Source organism: Neofelis nebulosa, chromosome 17 (genome assembly GCF_028018385.1).
Source record: "Neofelis nebulosa isolate mNeoNeb1 chromosome 17, mNeoNeb1.pri, whole genome shotgun sequence".
NCBI lineage: Eukaryota > Metazoa > Chordata > Mammalia > Carnivora > Felidae > Neofelis > Neofelis nebulosa.
Genome location: NC_080798.1, coordinates 27,110,668 through 27,130,514, shown reverse-complemented (window position 1 = coordinate 27,130,514; position 19,847 = coordinate 27,110,668). Strand labels below are relative to the sequence as shown.

Sequence of the window (19,847 nt, the reverse complement as noted above, 5' to 3'; positions counted from 1 at the left end):
GCAGTCAAAACTACCCAATAGTTAGTCCAATGCCTGGAACGAGGAAGGCATAAACAACAGATCAAATGGTCCTTGTCCAAAGAGAATGTGTGTTCCAGAAACACAAGTCCTGGAAAATGAGATGAAAGTAGAAATATGTTGTGGGCTTCCAGGAAGGCTGTTTAAAGGAAAATGTCTCCACCAGAAACGTGTGCACTGCCAACCTTTCCTCCTCCCTCGGTCCAGCCTGTAGAACATGGAATGTGTCCTCTCTCACCTCCACATCCCTTCGAGAATGCCACCTCTAAGTGAGAACTTCTCTAACCATTCTATTTAAAATATTGAGCCCTCTCCCTTCCAACACTCCTGACCACCCTTTCCCTATCCTTTCCTCACATGGCACGTACTTTTTAATATACTATCTAGTTTATAAACATATTTATTGCCTGCTCTTCCATTAGACTATAAGCCTCATGAGGGGCAGGAAATTGTGATTTTTTTTCCCCCCACGGGGTATCTGAAGCACCTAGAACAGGCCTGTGACAGACATTAATACATATCTTGAATGAATAAATCGTATCCATTTCATGCAATTTGAAACTCAGGCATTTTTAAAGGTTTGGCATTACCCCCCTTTCAGTTTAAACCAAGTCCTGTAGACTATGCCTGTGTATAACCTCTCAGATGTGCCCATCCTCCCTCTGCCCGGACTCCCCATCACCTCCTTCTATGTATTACAATAGCACCCTAACCATCTTTCTACTCCCAACTCTTCCTCCTCCCACCCACCCTGAAGAGGACTTCCCACATCACTGCCATGCTTAAAACCTTTTTATGGCTCCATTGCCTTACGTAAAGTGCAAACTCTGCAACTGTCCACAGACCCATACAATCTGGCCCCAACTCGTACCATGCCTCCTTATCCACTCATCCACCTCCGACATACCTCAGACCTAGAGAACCCCTCACTGAGCCCAAAGAGCCCTCCTGTGCACCAAATATCCTCTGTCTATCTTCTGTTGAAAATGCTCTTCCCTGCCTCTTTCACCAGACTTATTCTGGCTCGTCCTTTGGAACTTTTGTACCGCCTCATCCAGGAAGCTTTCCCTAACTACTCCTCAGGCTGACCGAGCTGCCCCTTCTCTGTGCTCACATATCCCCCCATAATTATCCGTCAGCTTTCTGACTTCACCATGAGACCACGTGGGCCTTGAGCTGGAATGTTGTCTTATCCATAACCCCCCTGTGAAGAACAACACCACAGGCAGCAGGCACTCAGTAAACAAGAAGGGAGGGAAGGCAGGAAGAAAGGGAAGGAGGAAAGAAGGAAGGAAGGAAATCACTGGGTCACAAATATTCACCTGTCTTCTGAGCCCTAGAGTTCATGCATGGCATGCATCTGAAGGGGCAGTTGGTGGTCTCCAGGCTCTTTTTGCTGCCTGTTGAGATGCAGCCTCTGCCAGCCTGGGTCCTGAGGGACTAAGAGGAGTGGAGCCCTGTGTGGTTACATCATTGATGAGAGAGACACTCTGTTCTTTTCAACTGCTGAGATGTTAGGGTTTATTATTAACCCAGCATAATTGTCTGTTCTGACTAATGCAGCTGGTTTGAAGTACTGGGGGGGGAAAATCATACATTTTTAACTTTTTATTCCCTGAGAATATCAGACACCACCTTGCCTTTCCCACTGCCATGTAATTTTCAGTCCAATTTTCTGTTTCCCAGGGGCTTCCTTGCATTGTTGCAAAGACACTATAAGGTAAACCGCTCAAATATTATTATCCCCTCTCCTACAAACTCAGAAAAAAGTACGCCAATGAGCCTGAGACTTCTTGGGAGGGAGGGGAGCTCATGCTAGCACCAGGTCTCCGACACCTGGCCCAGCACTCGCTGCCTGCTCCAGGAAACAAAATAGCACATGCTTAAATATAGTCTAAACCCAAAGGGTCTACGCCAGAAAAGGCTCCTGCTCTTGGCACCGAGGAAATATATCAAAACTAATGTAGAATGGTGGGCTCTGGAGCCAGGCTGCCCTGAGTACCCTCCCAGCTCCAGTGTTGAGTACCCAGAGCCCCTGAGCAAGTCGGTACATTTATCCCAACCTCTGCTCCCCCGGCCCTGCAATATGGAGAAAATCGTACTTACTTCATTCTCTCATTGTGAGTTTTACATAAATGAATCCGTGGGGGGGATCCAGGCATGGCATCTGGCACATAACAAAAGCTCAATACAATTTAGCTATTACTGTCCCTATTATCACAGATGGAAGTCACTGTGTCCTTAACTTTACCAACAGTATTCTGAGTGGTAATGCCAGGATCTTGCCACAGGGTGGCACTCTTGTCTCTGACCACCCTTCCTGAGTCACTAAAGCTCTGTTTCTCAAAATGTTAAGTTGGGCAAGGATGGAAGGAGGACCCAGAAAAAGATGCCAAACGTTGGGCACTCCAACCAAAAAGATGTCCTCTCTGTCACATCAAAAGTGCAGAAACTGCTTCATTCAGAGATGCATCTCTACTGCCTCTCACAGCTGGGTCTCCAAGCCTGGCTTATCGCCAACCTTCAGAAGAGGCTAAATGAGCTAGCAAAAGTGTGTTGTCTGCCACCAACGCACACACCATCCTCGGGGTCAGAAGTTGCACCTGGGAGTCTGATGGAAGCGGGTGATTGGAAGCCACTGCTGTAGAGCAGGGCTTTCTAGGACTTTACAGCATACATAAACCACCTGGGCACCTCGCTAAAATGCAGATTCTGATTCAGCTGGTCTGCGGTGAGGCCTGAGATTCTGCATTTCTCACAAGTGTTCAGATGATGCCCACGCTGCTGATCCACGCACCATGAACATGGAGGATCTGGCCCATGGCCTGGTACATGGAAGCAGCATGCTGCATGCTGACTACCGACTAGCATAAGCCCCCTCTGTAGACTTATTCATCTCAGCCTCACAATAGCCCCTTGCAATCAGTACTATTGTCCCTGTGTTATGGGTGAGAAACAAAAACATTAACTGTTCCAAAATTGTAACAGCTAATTAATAACAGAACCAGGACTCACAATACACTTTTGCTAAACCGAATGTTACTGTTTTAGGTTGAATTAAAGTAAACACCATCCTCTTTCCTCCCAAACTTTCCAAGACAGAGAGAAAAGATCGCTGAAGCAGCATAGCAGAGCAGTGAAGAAGGCAGATTCTGGAGCCAAACTGCCCAGATTCACAATCTCAGCGTTGCCAATTAGGAGCTGTGTGACTTTGATGGGTGGTTCGACCTCTCTGTGCCTCCTTTTCTTCATCTCAAAACTGGGAATAACGATAGCACCTCATTCTGGGAGTTGTTAGGAGGATTAAGTGAGGTAATTGAATATAGTGCTCTACGGGCACCTGGTAGGTGGTAAATACTCAGGCATTGCCTGCACCCAGGTCAGACTTCCAAGGCTGTGAGAACTGCAGGGACAAATGAGTCCCTGCTTTGGGCTTTAAGCAACTCACAGTTTAATGAGGGAGAGGGAGAGAAAACGCTAATGGGAAGGCCATCAGAGCACCCATGGGGGGGTAATTATCACCATGTAGTACAGCAAGAGGCAGCCCTCCACATGCAGTTCACATTAATTCACCTGTATGCACCTCCCTGTCAGCAAAAAGCTTAGTATCTTGAGTGACGCCACCCACCATCCCACCCAACAAGTCCAAAAAGGGCATGAGATGGGGGACTGTAGACCTGCTGGGCCCTCTGTTCCAAAAGCCTCTCACAGTGTGAGCTGACCACAACGTGGGTGACTGCAATGTGTGAAGACACTTGATTTGTACCACAGGGCCCTGAAATGCACACCTACTACTTCATATGGCACTGTGATCCATCCCAATGCTGGAGGAAAAACAGCACGGCGTTTACAGAGAGAAGGTGGCCAGTCTTGAATGTGGGCCTGTCTATTCTCGGGGACAAGTCTAAATAACACATTTTGCTTTGCAGTTACAGTTTACTCTCTGGGTAAGGTGAGCTGGCTCCTCGGTGGGAATTCACAGCGTGTCTTCAAGAGACTGGAAACAAGCTCAGCACCCACCAGCTGGGAAGTGGTGGAAGCAATTATAGTCTTGCGCAATGAGCTGCTACAGCAGTTAAAGAAAGGAAGGAGGTGCAGCATTATTTACAATAGCTGAGATGTGGAAACAACCTAAGTGTCCACCAATGGATGAATGGATAAAGAAAATGTGATATATATGTGTGTGTGTGTGTGTGTGTGTGTGTGTGTATATATATATATATGTATACATATATATGTATATATATATATATATATATATATATATATATATATATATATATATCTCACATCTCACCCCACATATCAAACCCACCCCACCACAGTCTGCTAGAGTGGGGCCTGAGCACTCCTATTCTAAAACACCCCTCCACAGATAGACCAAAGCTAGGGAACAACTGAGGTGGAAAGCTTCCATGCTCCTGGACCACACCTCCTGGCCTCCAACTGAAAACCTAAATAGACTTTGTGGAAGAGCTGGGCGCTGGAGAGGCAGCATCCCAGGCAGACCCGCATGCAGAGTTGCATTCTGGACACAGAGGAGTTCCAGCCCCATCACTGACACTGCTGAGAAAGAGAGCTTTGCGGAGCAATTTCCCCACATGTGGGACTGGATGGAGGATGTTGCCCTCTGCACACAGACACCTTGCAACACCTTCTTCTCCACTCAAAACAAACACAGAGTGAAAAGTCCCCCCAAAATTAATTTATCAATCCATTTTATTGCGCCTCTGATGCAGCTCCTCAGCTGCTCTCTCCACACCCAGGATCTCAATGGGGAGCAGACCCAGTCCCTTTTGGTTGCCTGGAGGTGCTGTTTGTAAGCCTTTATGTCCGAGAAAAGCATGGCTAAATGCAGTTGTTGCTGCTTGCCCACTTTCTTTGGGTTCCCCCTGAGGCCTTTCCATCTGTGGGAGGCATTTCTGCCAATCACACAGATCCATTTACCTTGCATCCCCATTTGGCCTTGCCACCTGTTCCCAAAAGAGCTGCCTCCCCGATTTCTTCAGGGGATTGCTTCGCGGTGTGGGAGACTTCAATTCAAGCCTTCTCCTTCATTCTCGGAAGCTGCACTCAGGACAGCAGGTGGCGCTCCGAGCTTCGGTGGTCGAGGCCGGGAGCCTGTGGCAAACAGGCTTTCTGGGAGTTAGATGTCCCTTGCGCGGAGGGGCGCAGTAAATATGTAATAAGCGAGCGAGTGGGAGCCTAAAACGTGAAATCGTTTCCCCTGACGGTGTCCGCTGGTCTAAGCTCCAACGCTGGTAGGAGGGGGAAGGAATGAGAATATGTAGCTGGCGGGGCTGCAACCTTCTCATTGCAGAAATGGGAAACGGCCCAGAGCAGAGAGGCTTGCCCAGGCACCACGGAAAAGGGCAGAGTCAAAACTCCTGCCCTGACGGTTCTTTGGTCGGCCTAGTGCCAGCTCTTACACCCTCAGACGTGGGTCTTCCGAAAGGGTTGCCACTCTTAGCACATGTCCCTGCATAAAGACAGAATACACGGTCCTAAAGCACCAACTCCCATGAGTATTTCCCACACGTGGGTCCCTTACATCCCCTTTCGTGATTCTGACCATTTCTACACACCACCACAGTTAAAAATCTGGTTAATACGTTTTTTGAAATCAACTCACCTTCTAAAGTTAAATATAATTACAAGAGAAATGTTTCATTGCTACAGCTGCAAGTCCAGTATTTCTTGCCAAAAACAGGACTGTAAAAATAAATATGTAACAATTACAGTTTCTTAGAAGTCTGGCTGTTTACCAATGAAACTCATCTGCCATTCCGTCAGTGGTGCGTTTTCCACACTTTAGGAAAAACTGGGATTCCAGTACTACCTCTGGCGGGAATGCGGAATGAGATGTAGCAAGAGGTGGTGATGGAGAGCCAGAGAGAGAGGCAGCCACACTGCTGACTCCGTTGCAGAACAAAGGGAACCCTGACATACTCCATGACCTTCCTGCAGTACATACAAACTTCCGGAAACTGTACGTTCTTTTTACACTGGAAAGCTGGAGGGGAAGGGTGGAGACCTGGCTTCCTGTGAGCCTGTCCCACCTTGGACCTCTTACAGAATGCATAAAATAGCATCTCAGGGTGAGGAGGTCCTTAGAGGTCTTCCAGCCAGCCCCCTGTAGCTGGACTGATCTCCTCTCCCTCACCCTGGGGGGCAGGGGTCCTCTGGCCTCTGCCCCAGCATATTGCCTGCTGTGGAGGCAGCCTATGGGTGGGGCAAGGGCAAGGACCACTGGAAAGATGACTGTGATCTGCAGATGGGGTTGGAGGAAGAGGAGACCATCCTATAGACAAGGGTGAGCCTTGTTGTTGAAGAGGTTTGTCCACTCTGGATTGAGTTGTGGGGAAAGACAGTCATTGGTATGGATAATTCACTTCCCCTCTCTGAATCTTGGTTTCCTCATCTGTACAATAAAGAGGGTGGATTAGATGGGGCCTTAAGTTAGGGCCAGCTCCAAGCGCCACTCCAGGCTGCAGTTTGGGACTGTTGGGAGGAGGAGATGCCTCCTGGCCAAATCTGACTCCCAGAGCATGCAGAAGTTTTATAACAGGACATCCAGAAGTGTCTTCCATGTCTGCGAGAGACTGGTCAAGTTAAGAGAAAGATCTTCCTGCTGTCTGTGTCCTGCAGTCCTGGAATGTGCAAAAGTCATTTGTACCCTCTTGTCCTGGAGATCTTTAGGTCAATAAAACTCAATTACCAGTCCTGGGCAGTCACTGAACTAGCCTGGTACTTGTTTGGGTGTGGGAGAGTTCAAGGGGAACCAGGGCACGTCTCCACCCTTCTGGAGAAGTCTTCAATACTACAGATCTGTCATGCCAGTTCTGTCTCTACCCCTTCCTAGTGGTAGAGACTTCAGAAAAGTTACTTGACCTTCCTAAGTCTCATTTTCCTCATCTTTAAAATGAGCATAATAGGGGTGCCTGAGTAGCCCAGTCGGTTAAGCATCTGACTCTTGATTTGGGCTCAGGTCATGATCTCACGGTTTGTGAGATCAAACCCCATGTCGAGCTCTGCACTGACAGTGCAGAGCCTGCTTAGGACATTCTGTCTCCCTCTCTCTCTGCCCCTTCCCTTCTCTCTCTCTCTCAAAACAAATAAACTTAAAAAAAAATAAAAAATAAGATGGGCATAATACCTACTTCATGGAGCTGTCTGTGGGGGTGGACAAATGAAATCATTTGTGTAGAATCAGCCAATCAATAATTTGAGGAACACATACTGTTCTAAATGCTGGGTACATAGCCCAGTTCCTTGTATTGGGTCAAGCATGTAAGGGGCATCCGGAAAAGCAATACACACACACACAGACACACACACTCACACATACATATGTTTAGATAGCATGTGTTCCATGCCATGCCATCCAATTCCTTCCTCATTTGTGGTCTCTGCATCTTCTGACTGCCCCTCACCACTTGATTTCTGTCCCATGTGGTGGTGACAGCATTCTATCTGTCATTATGTAGCCATTACTTTCCTTCTCCTGCTCTTCCAGGAAAATAAGCATACTACCTTAGTCACTGTTACCCCTACCTTCCACCACCACCAGTGACTTTAGAATGCCCCACACAGGGGCAGCTGGGTGGCTCAGTTGGTTGAGCGTCTGACTTAGGCTCAGGTCATGATCTCATGGCTCGTGAGTTTGAGCCCCACGTCAGGCTTGCTGCTGTCAGTGCAGAGCCTGGAGCCTGCTTCAGATCCTCTGTCTTCCTCTCTCTCTGCACCCCCCCCCCCAACTCTTATGTGCTCTCTCTCTCTCAAAAACGAACATTTAAAAATAAATAAATTAATAAATTAATAAGAATGTCCCATACATTATGGGCACTCATATTAAGTTTGTCTGAAGTTCTACTGCCCAGATAGCCCTAGAAGCATCGGTAAGCAGCCGGGTCTTAGACCTGATTGCAGTACATGCAGCTGAACACCTGGAGTCTCATGCCCAGGGTGGTGACCTCATCCAAGTATGGGAACCCTACAGCCCTTCCACACTGAGTCCAACATGGTTTCACCAACAAGAAACTTGATGGCAAGAGTGCTGAAGCCCTTGCAGCCCTGAGTTGGAGAATCTATTGATCAAGGAGCATTAATCACCTTCTAATGACTTTCCATCACATGTAAAATAAGCTCTAACATTTTCCCAGGACCATAAGGCTCCATGCTCTGGCCAAGTCTCAACCTCAACCCCTTCTCCTCCTCTCCATGCTCCAGGCACACAGTCCCCCTGCTGCTCTGCAAACACACTAACCACCGTCTGCCTAGAAGCTCTTCTCCACATATCCCCATGGCTCCTCAACTCCATTCAAATGTCAGTTCCTCAGAGAGGCTTTCCTTGTCCAGCCCACCTAAAAGATTACAAATGCATCTTCTCCATTTCAGAATCCTCATCACTGTTGGCGTACCCTTTTTCTCTATTCTTCATATTTCCATGTGAAGGAAACAAGGCAGACCACGTTTCTTGGCCTATGTCCCTACCTATCACTCCTCCTCTCTATGGGAGGATTGAGTTGTCTGATTGATGAGTTTTGGAGAATATACTAAGCATGTGCATCCCAGCTCTCTTCTCTTGGAGAGCCAGCCTATCTGCAGAGACAGCACGTTTGTGTCTGCTCTCTGTCCCACAGAAACGGGCCTCCCCACCAGCCCAGCAGGTACGGGAAGAAGAGAAGCCCAGAGAGTGTCCAGCTGTGCCAGTCACTGGACTCTGTCCAGTTCATGAGTAGGGCAATAACCAGCCATATCCTCCATTCAACATTATCAGTTATAAGTTTGCATATCTGTCTAGCTCTTATGTTGGTCTGTCAGTTATGAATTTAGATGTGTTTCTTTTATGTAGTGTTGCATCACAAATCACCCAAAACTCAGTTGTTGAATTAACAATTTATTATTTCACATACATTTGTAGGTTGACTAGATGGTACTTTTGTTTCACAGGTTGTCTGTTGTCTGGAATGCTGAACCAGCTGGAAGTCCAAATGCCTCACTCACGTGACTGGTATTTGGTATTCTTGCTGGGAGCTCATCTGGGGCTGTCAGCTGGGAACATGGGGACCTTGGCCCGCCTCCACATAGTTGTTTGGGCTTCCTCTTGGCACGGGAATTAGGTTCCAAGTAGGACTGTTGCACAATCAAGTATTCCAAGAGGAAGGAAGTAGAAGCTAACAGTCTTCTTAAGAATTGATCTTAGAAATCCTGGAATATCATTTCTACAGATGCTATCAGTGTACAGTCACAGAGCAGCCCAGATTCCTGATGCAAAGAGCAGTATGTCCACACAAGGAGGAAAAGCATTATTGAGGGCCATTTTTGGAGACTACCTACCACAGGTGGGAGTAGAATATTGAGGCCTCTAAATTTCCACCACCATTCCCTGGCCTATATCATTCACTCATTCATTGTGTCTTCCCTTCTAGTAAGATCGTGAAAGCAGACACTTTGCTTTGTTCATTGATATGTTTTCAGGACTTACTCACACTGCTTAGCACATAGTAAGTATTCTGTAAATATTTGTTGAATGAATGAATGAATTAAACAACCAGTCATTCAATTGCCCTAACCAGTCACAGGAAGTTGAACAGGCCAGTACATTTTCTTGGAAAAAGTGAGACTTAAGCTAGGCTTTAAATACAGGTAGGCAGCCTGGCAAGAACATATTCTATAGATAAGCTGATGAGAAGCAGCAATGGGTAATGGGTGGTCAGTTACCCAGTCACTTGCTTGGTGGACACACATCTGACTCTGACCAGGACCCTCTTAATCCATGTTGTTACATTCTCAATTTAGACAGGACAGCATATCAGAGGGGAACCTAGAGAACTCTCATTAGATTTGTTCTGAGTGTGTGTGTGTGTGTGTGTGTGTGTGTGTGTGTGTGTGTGTTTCATGCAGAAGAGAGGAGGAGACAGAATTCCCACAAGCTCAGCCCCAGAGATAGGGCTTTCCCTGAACTGCTGTGTAGATCAGTGGTTCTAAATACGGGTGGGTATTTTACACCTCCCTCCCCCCACCAGACATTACACACTCTCTGGGGAATTTTGGGTGTTGTCACACCTGGGGTAGGAGGGTGCTACTGGCATCGAGAGAGGGAGGCCAGGAATGCTGTCCAACATCCTATAATTCATAGGGTAGGCCACCACAACAAAGAATTATCTGGCCCCAAATGTCAATTGTGTTATTATTGAGAAACCCTGCTATAAAGGGTGATGGGAAAATACTGTGGATTCAGGGCATCTGGGAGCTGGTAGATTGCACTCAGTCATGTAGTAACACTTGGCCCAGAAACTGTGTTCCCACCTGAGACGACTGAGTTTTATAAACAACTTTCAATGCTGTAGCAGCTTAGCAGTGTGAATTAATGTCAGAGGAGTTCCAGTAACATGAGTAATAATGACACAGAAGGATTATAAAGGGAAAGAAACACAAGACTGGAAGCAGCAGAAGCACCAGGGCTTTTCCACAGCTAAGGAGAACAAGCCTCCTGCACTTTAATGTTGAGGATTTACCACCAAAATACCTCTCACATTCCTCCTCTCTGTGTCCACTCCAACCTCCCTGGTCCAATCCACCACTCTCTCTCTCTAGCGCTCTTTCCAGGTCCACTCTAGGCCTCCAGGCTTTCTCCACCAAGGGACAGAGGGAGATCTCAGAGCACACGTTAAATGGTGCATTTGCTGCTTAAAAACCTAGGAAAGCTTCCCAGTATACTTAAAACACAAAATCTAACTGGTCCACCATGTTCTGGAGGATAAAGCCTTATTCTACTTGTGGGTGCCCTCCCCTCCCACCTGCCTCAGCATTCTGCAGCCATAAAGGGCCACGTGCTGGCTTGTTTTCCATTTCTGAAATATTTTGAGCTCATTCCAGCCTCAGGTGACAGCCCCCATGGAGCTGACAGTCTGATGACATCTGAAGATAGACATGAATCATTCATATCATGGGCACCTTGGTGGCTCAGTCATTAAGCATCTGACAGTTCCTGAGTTCGAGTCTCACATCGGATGAACTCAAGCCTCACTTTGGTAAAACGTGAGCCCTGGGTGAGCCCCGCTTCTCTCTCTCTCTCTCTGCCTCTTGTGGGATTCTCTCCCTCTCTCTCTTTCTCTCCCCCTCACTCATTTGTGCCCTCTCTCAAAAAAAAAAAAAAATCACACAAGCATATGTAAAACTGATCCCAGTGTTATGAGCAAAAGAGCCACAGTGCCCTCAAGAGCTTGTGACAAGAGGATTTGACCCACCAGAAAAGCTAGTGAATGAATTCTTGAACAAGTGGATCTTGAGCTAAGATCTGATGGAAGAGCAGGAGTTAACTAACTGAAAAGAAAGCTGGAGGGGAAAACATCCTTGTGCAAATGCCCTGAGGCAGTGTCTGTTAGGCTAAGTGGAGAGTGGAGTAGAGGTGGAGTAAGCAGGAGACAGATCTTACAAAGCCTGAAACCTATAATATGGAGTTTGAATTTTATTCTGAGCCTAAGGGGAAGCTCTTGAGGGATCTTAAGAGATTGACTGATGAAATTTGCAATTTGAGAATATTACTCTGGCTGCAGCATCGATATTTGTAAATAATTTCTCCCAACCTTATAGCAGTTGTAGCTCCTGAAATTTGAAGAGAGGTCAGGAAGAATGTGGGGGACACCCCAACAGCTGTCAAAGGCAGAGATGATGGTAGTTTGGACTACTGATGAAGGAGAGGAAAAACTGTTCAGTTTGAAAATATATTAAAATGCGTGTGTCTGAAACACAATTGTATTCCTGTTTCTTACTCTGTAGCCCTAGATGTCATTATACCATAAATAAATAAATAAATAAATAAATAAATAAATAAATAAATAACCAACCAACCAACCAACCCAGGAAGACTCACCACCCAGAGACCTCCAGTTGGAGGGCATTTTGAGCATCAGCTTGGTTGGCTAGTTGGCTGGTTGGCTATGCTAAGCAACATTACATATGCAAGTCTGTTTTTGAAAGCAGCCCAAGGCAAGTAGGACCTAAGCATTAGGAGGTTGGTCATGAGAACATATCATCTCCCCTTGCTTACTTTTGCAGGAGGGCAGAAACGGGTGTTGGTTGCAGATAAAGGCTTGTTGTCATTATGGCATAGCACGTATGAGCACCCCAGCACAGAGTCAGACTGCCTGGATTCAAATTCTTATTCCCACCACCTCACTTACCAGCTCTGTGAAACATTTTGAGATTTCTACCTTGCTTCTATGTCCTCACTTTTAAAAAAGGAGTGATAGGGGCGCCTGGATGGCTCAGTCGGTTAAGCGTCCGACTTCGGCTCAGGTCATGATCTCACGGTCCGTGAGTTCGAGCCCCGCGTTGGGCTCTGTGCTGGCAGCTCAGAGCCTGGAGCCTGCTTCAGATTCTGTGTCTCCCTCTCTCTCTGACCCTCCCCTGTTCATGCTCTGTCTCTCTCTGTCTCAAAAATAAATAAACTTTAAAAAAAAATTTAAAATAGGAGTGATAATAATAGCAACCACCGGTGGCATTTTAGAAGGTCAATAATTACTTTCTGCCCCTCCTGCATTCAGAACTGAGAAATAAAAGCAGGCGTCAGACAGGTAGAGATCAAAATGTCATCTTTATTACTGACAAAGCTGGACTGGAGGATGTGGCTGAAGTGGAAACACTTTACCCAGTCACTGACACAGTGAGCAACCGCAGACGGCAGACAGCAGACAATTATGTGTACCCTCTCTGAAAGCCACTGGTCTGTGGCATCAGATAAGTCCTCCTCCTGCCCTGGGGAAGAGTAAGGGAGAATTAGATGGAAGCTGGATGTGTTCCTACATGCTTGGCCCTGCTGGGGAGGGAATAGAGTAGGAATTCACCCCCCCCCCCACCTCCAAGAAAATAGGTGAAGGGGAAATAAGTGATTCCCTCAATCACTTATTGAGGGATTCATGGGATTGTTATGGATATTAAAGAAAAACAATAGGTAAAGTGTTCAGAATATAGACTCCATAAAGGTCTCATCCTTGGCATCAATTGTCCTGAGCTGGTCAGACTAGCCAAGATAGGCAAGGCTGATCAACTGAGGAAAGTTGTGGTTCAGAAATTGCAGGAAGCAAGGGAGTTTCTTAAAAAGGGGATTTCTCTCTCTCCCTCTCTCCTAGTTCCCTACACTCAGGAAACCTTGAGAGTTCCCTAAAGGGAAATGCTGACCAGATATGAACTGGCAAGTCTTTTAAACAGGGGGAAAAACCCAACAGCTGTATCTCTGGTAATACACCAATCCAGTGACTTATGAACACAGTATAATGGCCTAGCTTTCTTTTATGGTTGTGTGCTTGTGCACTACTTTTGCTAGTGTAGGACGAGTTTTTGTTGGGGGAGGAAAAGGAGCTTTGTGTGCTTCTCCAGGCAGCCTCTCCTCACCACTTATAATTAAGCAATTAAGAATCACTGGCCAGGAAGTCACTGGGAGCAAACAGGAACAACCCTGGGGAAAGCCTTGTCCAATCAATGAACAATAGCAATTCCATTTAAGGTGAGTGCAACAAAAAGACAGGAAATAACACGTGTTGACTCTAGCTCTGGGTGCAGTCCATCAGCAAGGCCATCCTCACCACCTGATCTGCCTCAGCCAATCTCAGGTCACCTACCTGATGCAGGCAGGCTGCAGGTTGTGTAGACACCAAGGGAAAAGCCCAGGAAAGAAGGAAGTTGTTGGTCTGTGAGCCTAGTGGTTCTCTTCCCTGTGCTGAGTCATCTCTTATCAGGGCACCAGGGAACCACACCTGCCTAAATTTCTGAGACAGATGGAAAACCCCAGCAGCCTGGATCCCTAAGAGGTTTTACCTTGGGTAATCCCTCTTACCAAGGCCATTCACCTTTGGCATTTCCAACAGTAACATCTTTAGATCCCCTTCTTTCTCAAGGGGAAATCTACAAAGATGGAGGGGGCTCCCAGGCCCACAGGTTCAACATGGCTGTATAATCCATACAAAGCTTTTCCATGAAAATGGAACCTTAAATGTGTTAATAATTTATCAATAGTAATAGCTAATACTTAGTGATCACTTACCATGTCCATGTACTGTAGTAATTTTCACAACGAGATACTATTGTTGTCCACATTTCACAGATAAGGAATTAAGACACAGAGAAGTTAAGTAATATTCCCATGACCCTTATCTATCTACTATATTCAGGACATCTAGCCCAGAGCAAGGAAACCAAAGTTTTATCTTACACAATCTGTTTTTATGGACTCAGAGAATGTAAGATCTGGAAAAGCCTTTGAAGATAACTGAGCGCAACCCCTGATGATATGAGAAAACAGAGCTGGAGAGGGGTTAGGGGTGTTTGTTCAAGTCCCACAGTAAAATGGATGAACCCCTAATCCCCTCTACTATAACACACTCTCCTCCTTCACTCCCAGAAGAAATCACTCTCCTGAAATTTTAAAATCATTTCTTTGTTCTTCAATTCTCCATACTTTTTATTGTTACCATTTTTACTGAAAGAACAATAAATAGGAAAGAAAAGATGGAAGGCAATGTAAAGGAAGAGAGAAGATGGGTAGGAAGATTAAGATAGAAAGAAGGGCGGGTGGGACAAATGCGGAGAAGGATGAAGGAAGAAAGGAAGGAAGGAAGGATGGAAGAAAGGAAGAAAAGAAAAAAGGAAGGAAGGGAGGGAGGAAGGAAGCTAAAAGAAGGAAAACCATCTGCCTATTAATTACTGAGAAGCTTGAAAACTCAATTGCTAGAGCCTTAGTTTGGGGTTCAAGATGTCTAAAGACAAACCAAATCCCTTGTGACACTGATTCAATACCAACAACTAGTTCAGAGCCTCAATTTCCCCATCTATCAAACCAAAGATTCACTATTCACCTAGTCCCCGAAAGCGTTGGGCCTCACCAAAGAAGGCCGCCCATGCCCTTCTCCGCAGCCGTCGCTCTGCCCTCAATAATCATGGCGACCCTGCGTGACGTAGAGTTCCGTCGCCTCCGCCTTCCCTCCCTCTACTGGGGGGCGGCGACCATCAATGACGGAGGTGGGCAGGGCGCATGCGCGGCAGCGGGGCCCGGCCCGCGGCGGCGGTGGCGAAGGGGCGGAGGGGTTCACTACCCGCAGTAGCCAAGCTGCGGCGGCTGTGTCGGTATGGTGTAGCTTGGCCCGCGGGCAGGCGGCGGGCCGCGGGCGGGGGCGAGGCGGCCGCAAGGGCCGACGCCGCCTGACTGGCTCGGGTGTAGCGGCAGCACGCTGAGGGGGCGTCGCCGCCGCCGGCCCCCGGCGCCGCCGCGGGAGGCCGCGCCCGCCATGGCGGCCCGGGCGGTGCTGGACGAATTCACGGCGCCCGCGGAGAAGGCGGCGCTGCTGGAGCGGAGCCGCGGCCGCATCGAGGGCCTGTTCGGCGTGAGCCTGGCGGTGCTTGGCGCGCTCGGGGCCGAGGAACCGCTGCCCGCGCGCATCTGGCTGCAGCTCCGCGGGGCGCAGGAGGCGGTGCACAGCGCCAAGGTGAGTCCCGCTGCCGCCCCCGCCCTCCTTCCGCGGCCCAGCCCCTGGGGCCTCGTCTCGGCCGGGCTCCCTGGGCGCCCCCACCCCTTTTCTCCCTGCTCCGTGTGGGTACGCAGCGAAGCGCCGTGGTTAAGAGCACAGTCTCCAGAGTCCATGGACCCGCGTTCTCAGCTCTCGATCCATGTGACCTTGGGCTAGCGGTTCAATCCCGGAGCGCCTCAGTTTCCCCATTTGTAAAGTGGCGAGGGCGAAAGTACCTCTCTCGGAGGGCTGTCGCGAGGTTTGGAATAGGTGTTATTGCAAAGCGCAGAGCGCAGTGGCTGGCCCGGAGTGAGCGCGCTGCGAATGTTGCCTGTTGTTATCCGCCCCCCGGCCCTCGGGATGGTGCGCGCAGGGCCTGGTAGCTAGGCCCGCAGCCTCCTTGTCCACCACTTCAGCCACCTCTCTCTTCCCAGGCCTCCAGTACAGGGGTTCTGAACTTTTTGGGATTTCAACCCCTTTTGAGAATCTGACAAAACTATAATAGTAGTAAAATACGCAGAATATCAAGAAGAGATAGGGATATTTAATAATAGTGTTAAAAAGTATAGTTTCTTGTATTGAGGAACACATTTAATGGTTATAGGTCGTAGGACGAGCATAAGCTGAACACTTCATAAGGATTACCTAATGCAGCCCTTAAAAAATCCAGTGAGGTAGATTTTATTATCTTCCTCTCTCTAAATTAACAGCTGGAGAAACTGAAACTCTGCAAGTGGTGACTCACCTTCTCTCAAAATCAGCACTTCAGACTTATACCTACGCAACACCTTCAACTACTCCCCTTCCTCCCCGAGCCAGGAAACTAGCAAAGCGCAACCCCCCTTCTCACGTATCCGAATCTCTCCAGGTCTTTCTGTCCAGTAGGTGCGGGAGCCAGGATTCAGACTTAGGGCCCTTGTTCTTGCTACCTGTCTCCCAAATGATGAGCCCTCTGGCTGGGAACAAAATGATCCTTTTTCTGGCATCCTACTTCAGGAATTTCGCAGTGCTCTCAGAATTGGATCTGCTGTGACTCCTGACTCCCTCTTAGATTTAAAAAAAAAAAAAAAAAAAGCGCCTAAATGCTTTTTGTTTTTAATATCTTTGGAGGAGAGGGGACACTTAACTGTGTGATCTTCCTCCATAGCATAACTTACTACATTCTAGATGTTGAATCAAGTTTGCTTTCCTGTGCTTAATTTTTTTCCTAACTTGTAATTTTTAACTTCTGAGTCCCCTCTTGTTTTTCTCCCAGCTGCCAAATTTCTTCACACTCCCCAGGGCTAAAAGGTGTGACATAACTAAGTCTTATTAATGCTTCTGTGAAATCTCTTACATGCACTCATTCCTCTTCATTGCCTTTGCTGCTATTAAGACCTTCATTCTAGGTATGTGCTCCTCCCTTACTTCATTGCCCTCACTCCAGTCCCTCCTCCCCCCTCCCTCCTTGCGTTAGACTGAACTGTCCAGGAAAAATCCTTTTCTTGCCCTGGGACCTGCTAGGGCCTCCTGTTGCCTATCTCATTCACTCCAAACTCCTGGAGATTTACAAAACATTTACTAATCCAGTCCCACCTTATTTTCCCAATTCTCTGCCATAGCAACCCTCAAGCTTAAACCACTACTGTTGTCTGACTAGTCTCACTGCTTTTACTGTGTGCTTCACCTGCTCCCAGTTCAGCTTTACTCAAGACTCACCCCAAGTGTAGAAAGTACTTATTTTGCTGTACAGAAAAACCTGGCATGTTATGCTAGACCCTCCCAACTCCAGTTCTGTTGCCTGTCCTGCGACACAGTTTAGGATAAGCTATTTGGAAAAGGTGTGTCTTACAGTATCTCGGTAGTAGGTGTCACCCACCCATTTTATGTTTGCTAGGTGTGTTACTCATAATCCAATCCTCCCACTTGTAAGAAATTCTTTTTCTTTTCCCTTGAGACTCATGGGTAAGAGATGAATGCCACAGTTACATTCTTTTGAGTAAGAGGAAACCATTAACTTAAGAATAGGAAAGCAGACTTCAACATCAATATTTTAAGTTGTGGAGGAGAAGGTTTGGGGGAAGGAAGATTTTTTTTTTTTTTTTTTTTTTAAAGAGAGAGTGCAAGCAGGGGAGAGGGGCAGAGGGAGAAAGAATCTTAAGCAGGCTCCACACTAAGCGCAGAGCCTGACAAGGGACTTGATCCCACTACTCTGAGATCATGACCTGAGCAGAAATCGAAAAGTCTAGGAGGCTCTACTGGCTGAGCTAGCCAGGTGCCCCAGGAAGATTAAGAGTAAATAAGAATTTTTTTTAACTAGCTGGTAGAGCTTCTGATTAAGATGAGGACAACTATTCTGGGTCTCTTCAGGCAGGTTACTTTGTTTTCCTGCTTTTAAAATGTTAAATCATGGGGCTCATGGGTGGCTCAGTTGGTTAAGCGACCGACTCTCAGTTTCTGCACAGGTCACAATTTCATGGTCGTGAGATTGAGCCCCACATTGGGTTCCATGCTGGGCCTGGAGCCTGTTTGGGATTCTCTCTCCCCCTTCTCTCTGCCTCTTCCTGCATGTGTACTCTCTCTCTCAAAAATAAATATTTTAAAATGTTAAATCACTACATTTAGCTCATGTGAGAGTAGGGGAGAAAATGAGGTTTAGTTAGTTAGGGGTCTATTGGCTAGAGAGAAAGGGGCTACAGGTAGAAACTGACAACATCCTGGGAGGTTAAAAAAAAAAAAAAAAGGCACATCCTCTGTAAAAGTGGCCACTTTTGTGAGAGGAAAAATTTGTTGGCAGAAGCAGCACCTGAGCTGGGCTTTGAAGCATCATCAAGATTCCCAGATGGAGGTAATTGTGAGCAAAGGCTAGAAGCCCCAAAACATGTGGAGTGTCTTGGTAGGAAGTGTCAGAGCCTCAAGGGACCCAAATGCCAGGTTAAGGCACTGGGCCTTAGAGTCAGTGAGGATTTTTGAGAGAAGGACTTGTCTGAAACTCTACTTGGAGGCAGGAAGACCCACTTGTGGAAGAGACTTTGTTTCAAGCTGGACATGGATGGGTGACAAAAGTTTTCCCTGGGATTTGGCAACTGAGTGTATGTAGGGATTAAGAGAGAGGTTTTAAGCCTCGATGTTAGGAAGGATGGTGGATAAAGTTTGACCTGTTGGTGAGGCCAGGTAGCCAACATTTGAAGAAAACTTATGTGCCAAGAAGTACAGTAACAGTTGCCTCTAGACCTCAAGTAATTCACAGCCTAGTAGGGGACACAAACATGGAAACAAATAGTATAGTATGATACATGTTAACTATTGAAGTATGTGCCAGGTGTTAACAGTAATACAGGAGAGAAAGGGTTGCTCTGCTAAATTGTGTGTAAAGGATGAACAAGAGTTTTCCAGAGGGAAGAGCATGTATAAAATCACAGGGATATGAAATAGTGCCAGTTTATCACTGATTTCCCAAGTGTAGGAGGCAATTGGAGGGAGATGGGCAGAGGTGGAAAGGGGCCAAGTCACAAGGCACTTGGGGAACTGTTGAAGAACATAGATTTTACCAAGCAGGCTGGTAGTAGAGACTTCTGGAAGGGTTGTGAGAACATGAGTGATGCCATCAGATTTACATTTCTAAGAAATGTCTTCACTGAGAGTGTTTATACCCCCAGGTTTGTTCTCCTCAGTGTGGTCCATTGCTGGTTTGTGATGATACAAGGACAGATTGGGGGTGGTTAGCAACTTTTGTAGCAATGTGATATTACCAGTAGGGCCAGATTGTCTGAAAGAGACAAAACCCAGTAGAGGTCATTGTACGCAGGGGCCCAACAGGACGGGATTGAGGTAAGTGGTGGCAGGAGTTACAGAATCAAAGAAGGCTGAGGACTGAATTTCAGAGAGATAGTGGAAGTACTGACTAGATGCTGCCTCATTCACAGATCAAGGATGCAATGCCTGGTGAGATCCTTGGAGTCAGGCAATGGAGGCCAAAGAGATCTCAGCCCAGAAAGTGAGAAATTAGAACATTCCTTTAGCTCTAGGAGCTACAAATTCCATGCTCCCTGAGTCCAGGCTGGGAGACTGTACATGGAAGTGGCTGGTTGGTAGGGAGGAACTGGTGAATAAGGTGCTTGTACCCTGTGGGAGAGGGTAACTTCCAGTGCTTAGTATTAGCCACTTAACATAGTATGGGCCCAATGATGTCTGAGCTCATTATCCAAGAAAAGCCATGGGTCTGGGTTTTATAATGTGAAATCTGTTTTGGTTTTTTATGAGGCAACTAATTTATGTTTTAAAAACCATGCATGCTGTGAATTATATCTCAATAAAAATCTTGCATTAATATATTCTTTTTAA

At 46.9% G+C, this 19,847-nt stretch overlaps 1 protein-coding gene and 1 long non-coding RNA gene across 3 annotated transcripts in view; one reads left to right on the top strand and one right to left on the bottom strand.

Moving 5' to 3' along the window:
* Window positions 1-12,600: 12,600 nt before the first annotated feature.
* LOC131500078 (uncharacterized) lies at window positions 12,601-15,056 on the bottom strand. Its single transcript, XR_009256160.1, has 3 exons — window positions 14,904-15,056; window positions 14,066-14,102; window positions 12,601-12,780 (listed from the first exon to the last, which is right to left on the bottom strand). It is a non-coding gene; the product is annotated as an uncharacterized LOC131500078 (long non-coding RNA).
* Window positions 15,057-15,100: 44 nt separating this feature from the next.
* N4BP1 (NEDD4 binding protein 1) overlaps window positions 15,101-19,847 on the top strand; it is a 49,936-nt gene continuing 45,189 nt past the window's right edge. The window contains exon 1 of one of the 2 annotated variants that reach the window (XM_058708809.1): window positions 15,101-15,503. In XM_058708809.1, coding sequence (XP_058564792.1) covers window positions 15,306-15,503 — 198 coding nt within the window. In that variant the 5' untranslated portion in view covers window positions 15,101-15,305. The remainder of the gene's footprint in view (window positions 15,504-19,847) is intronic. The other variant, XM_058708808.1, reaches the window with a different exon arrangement.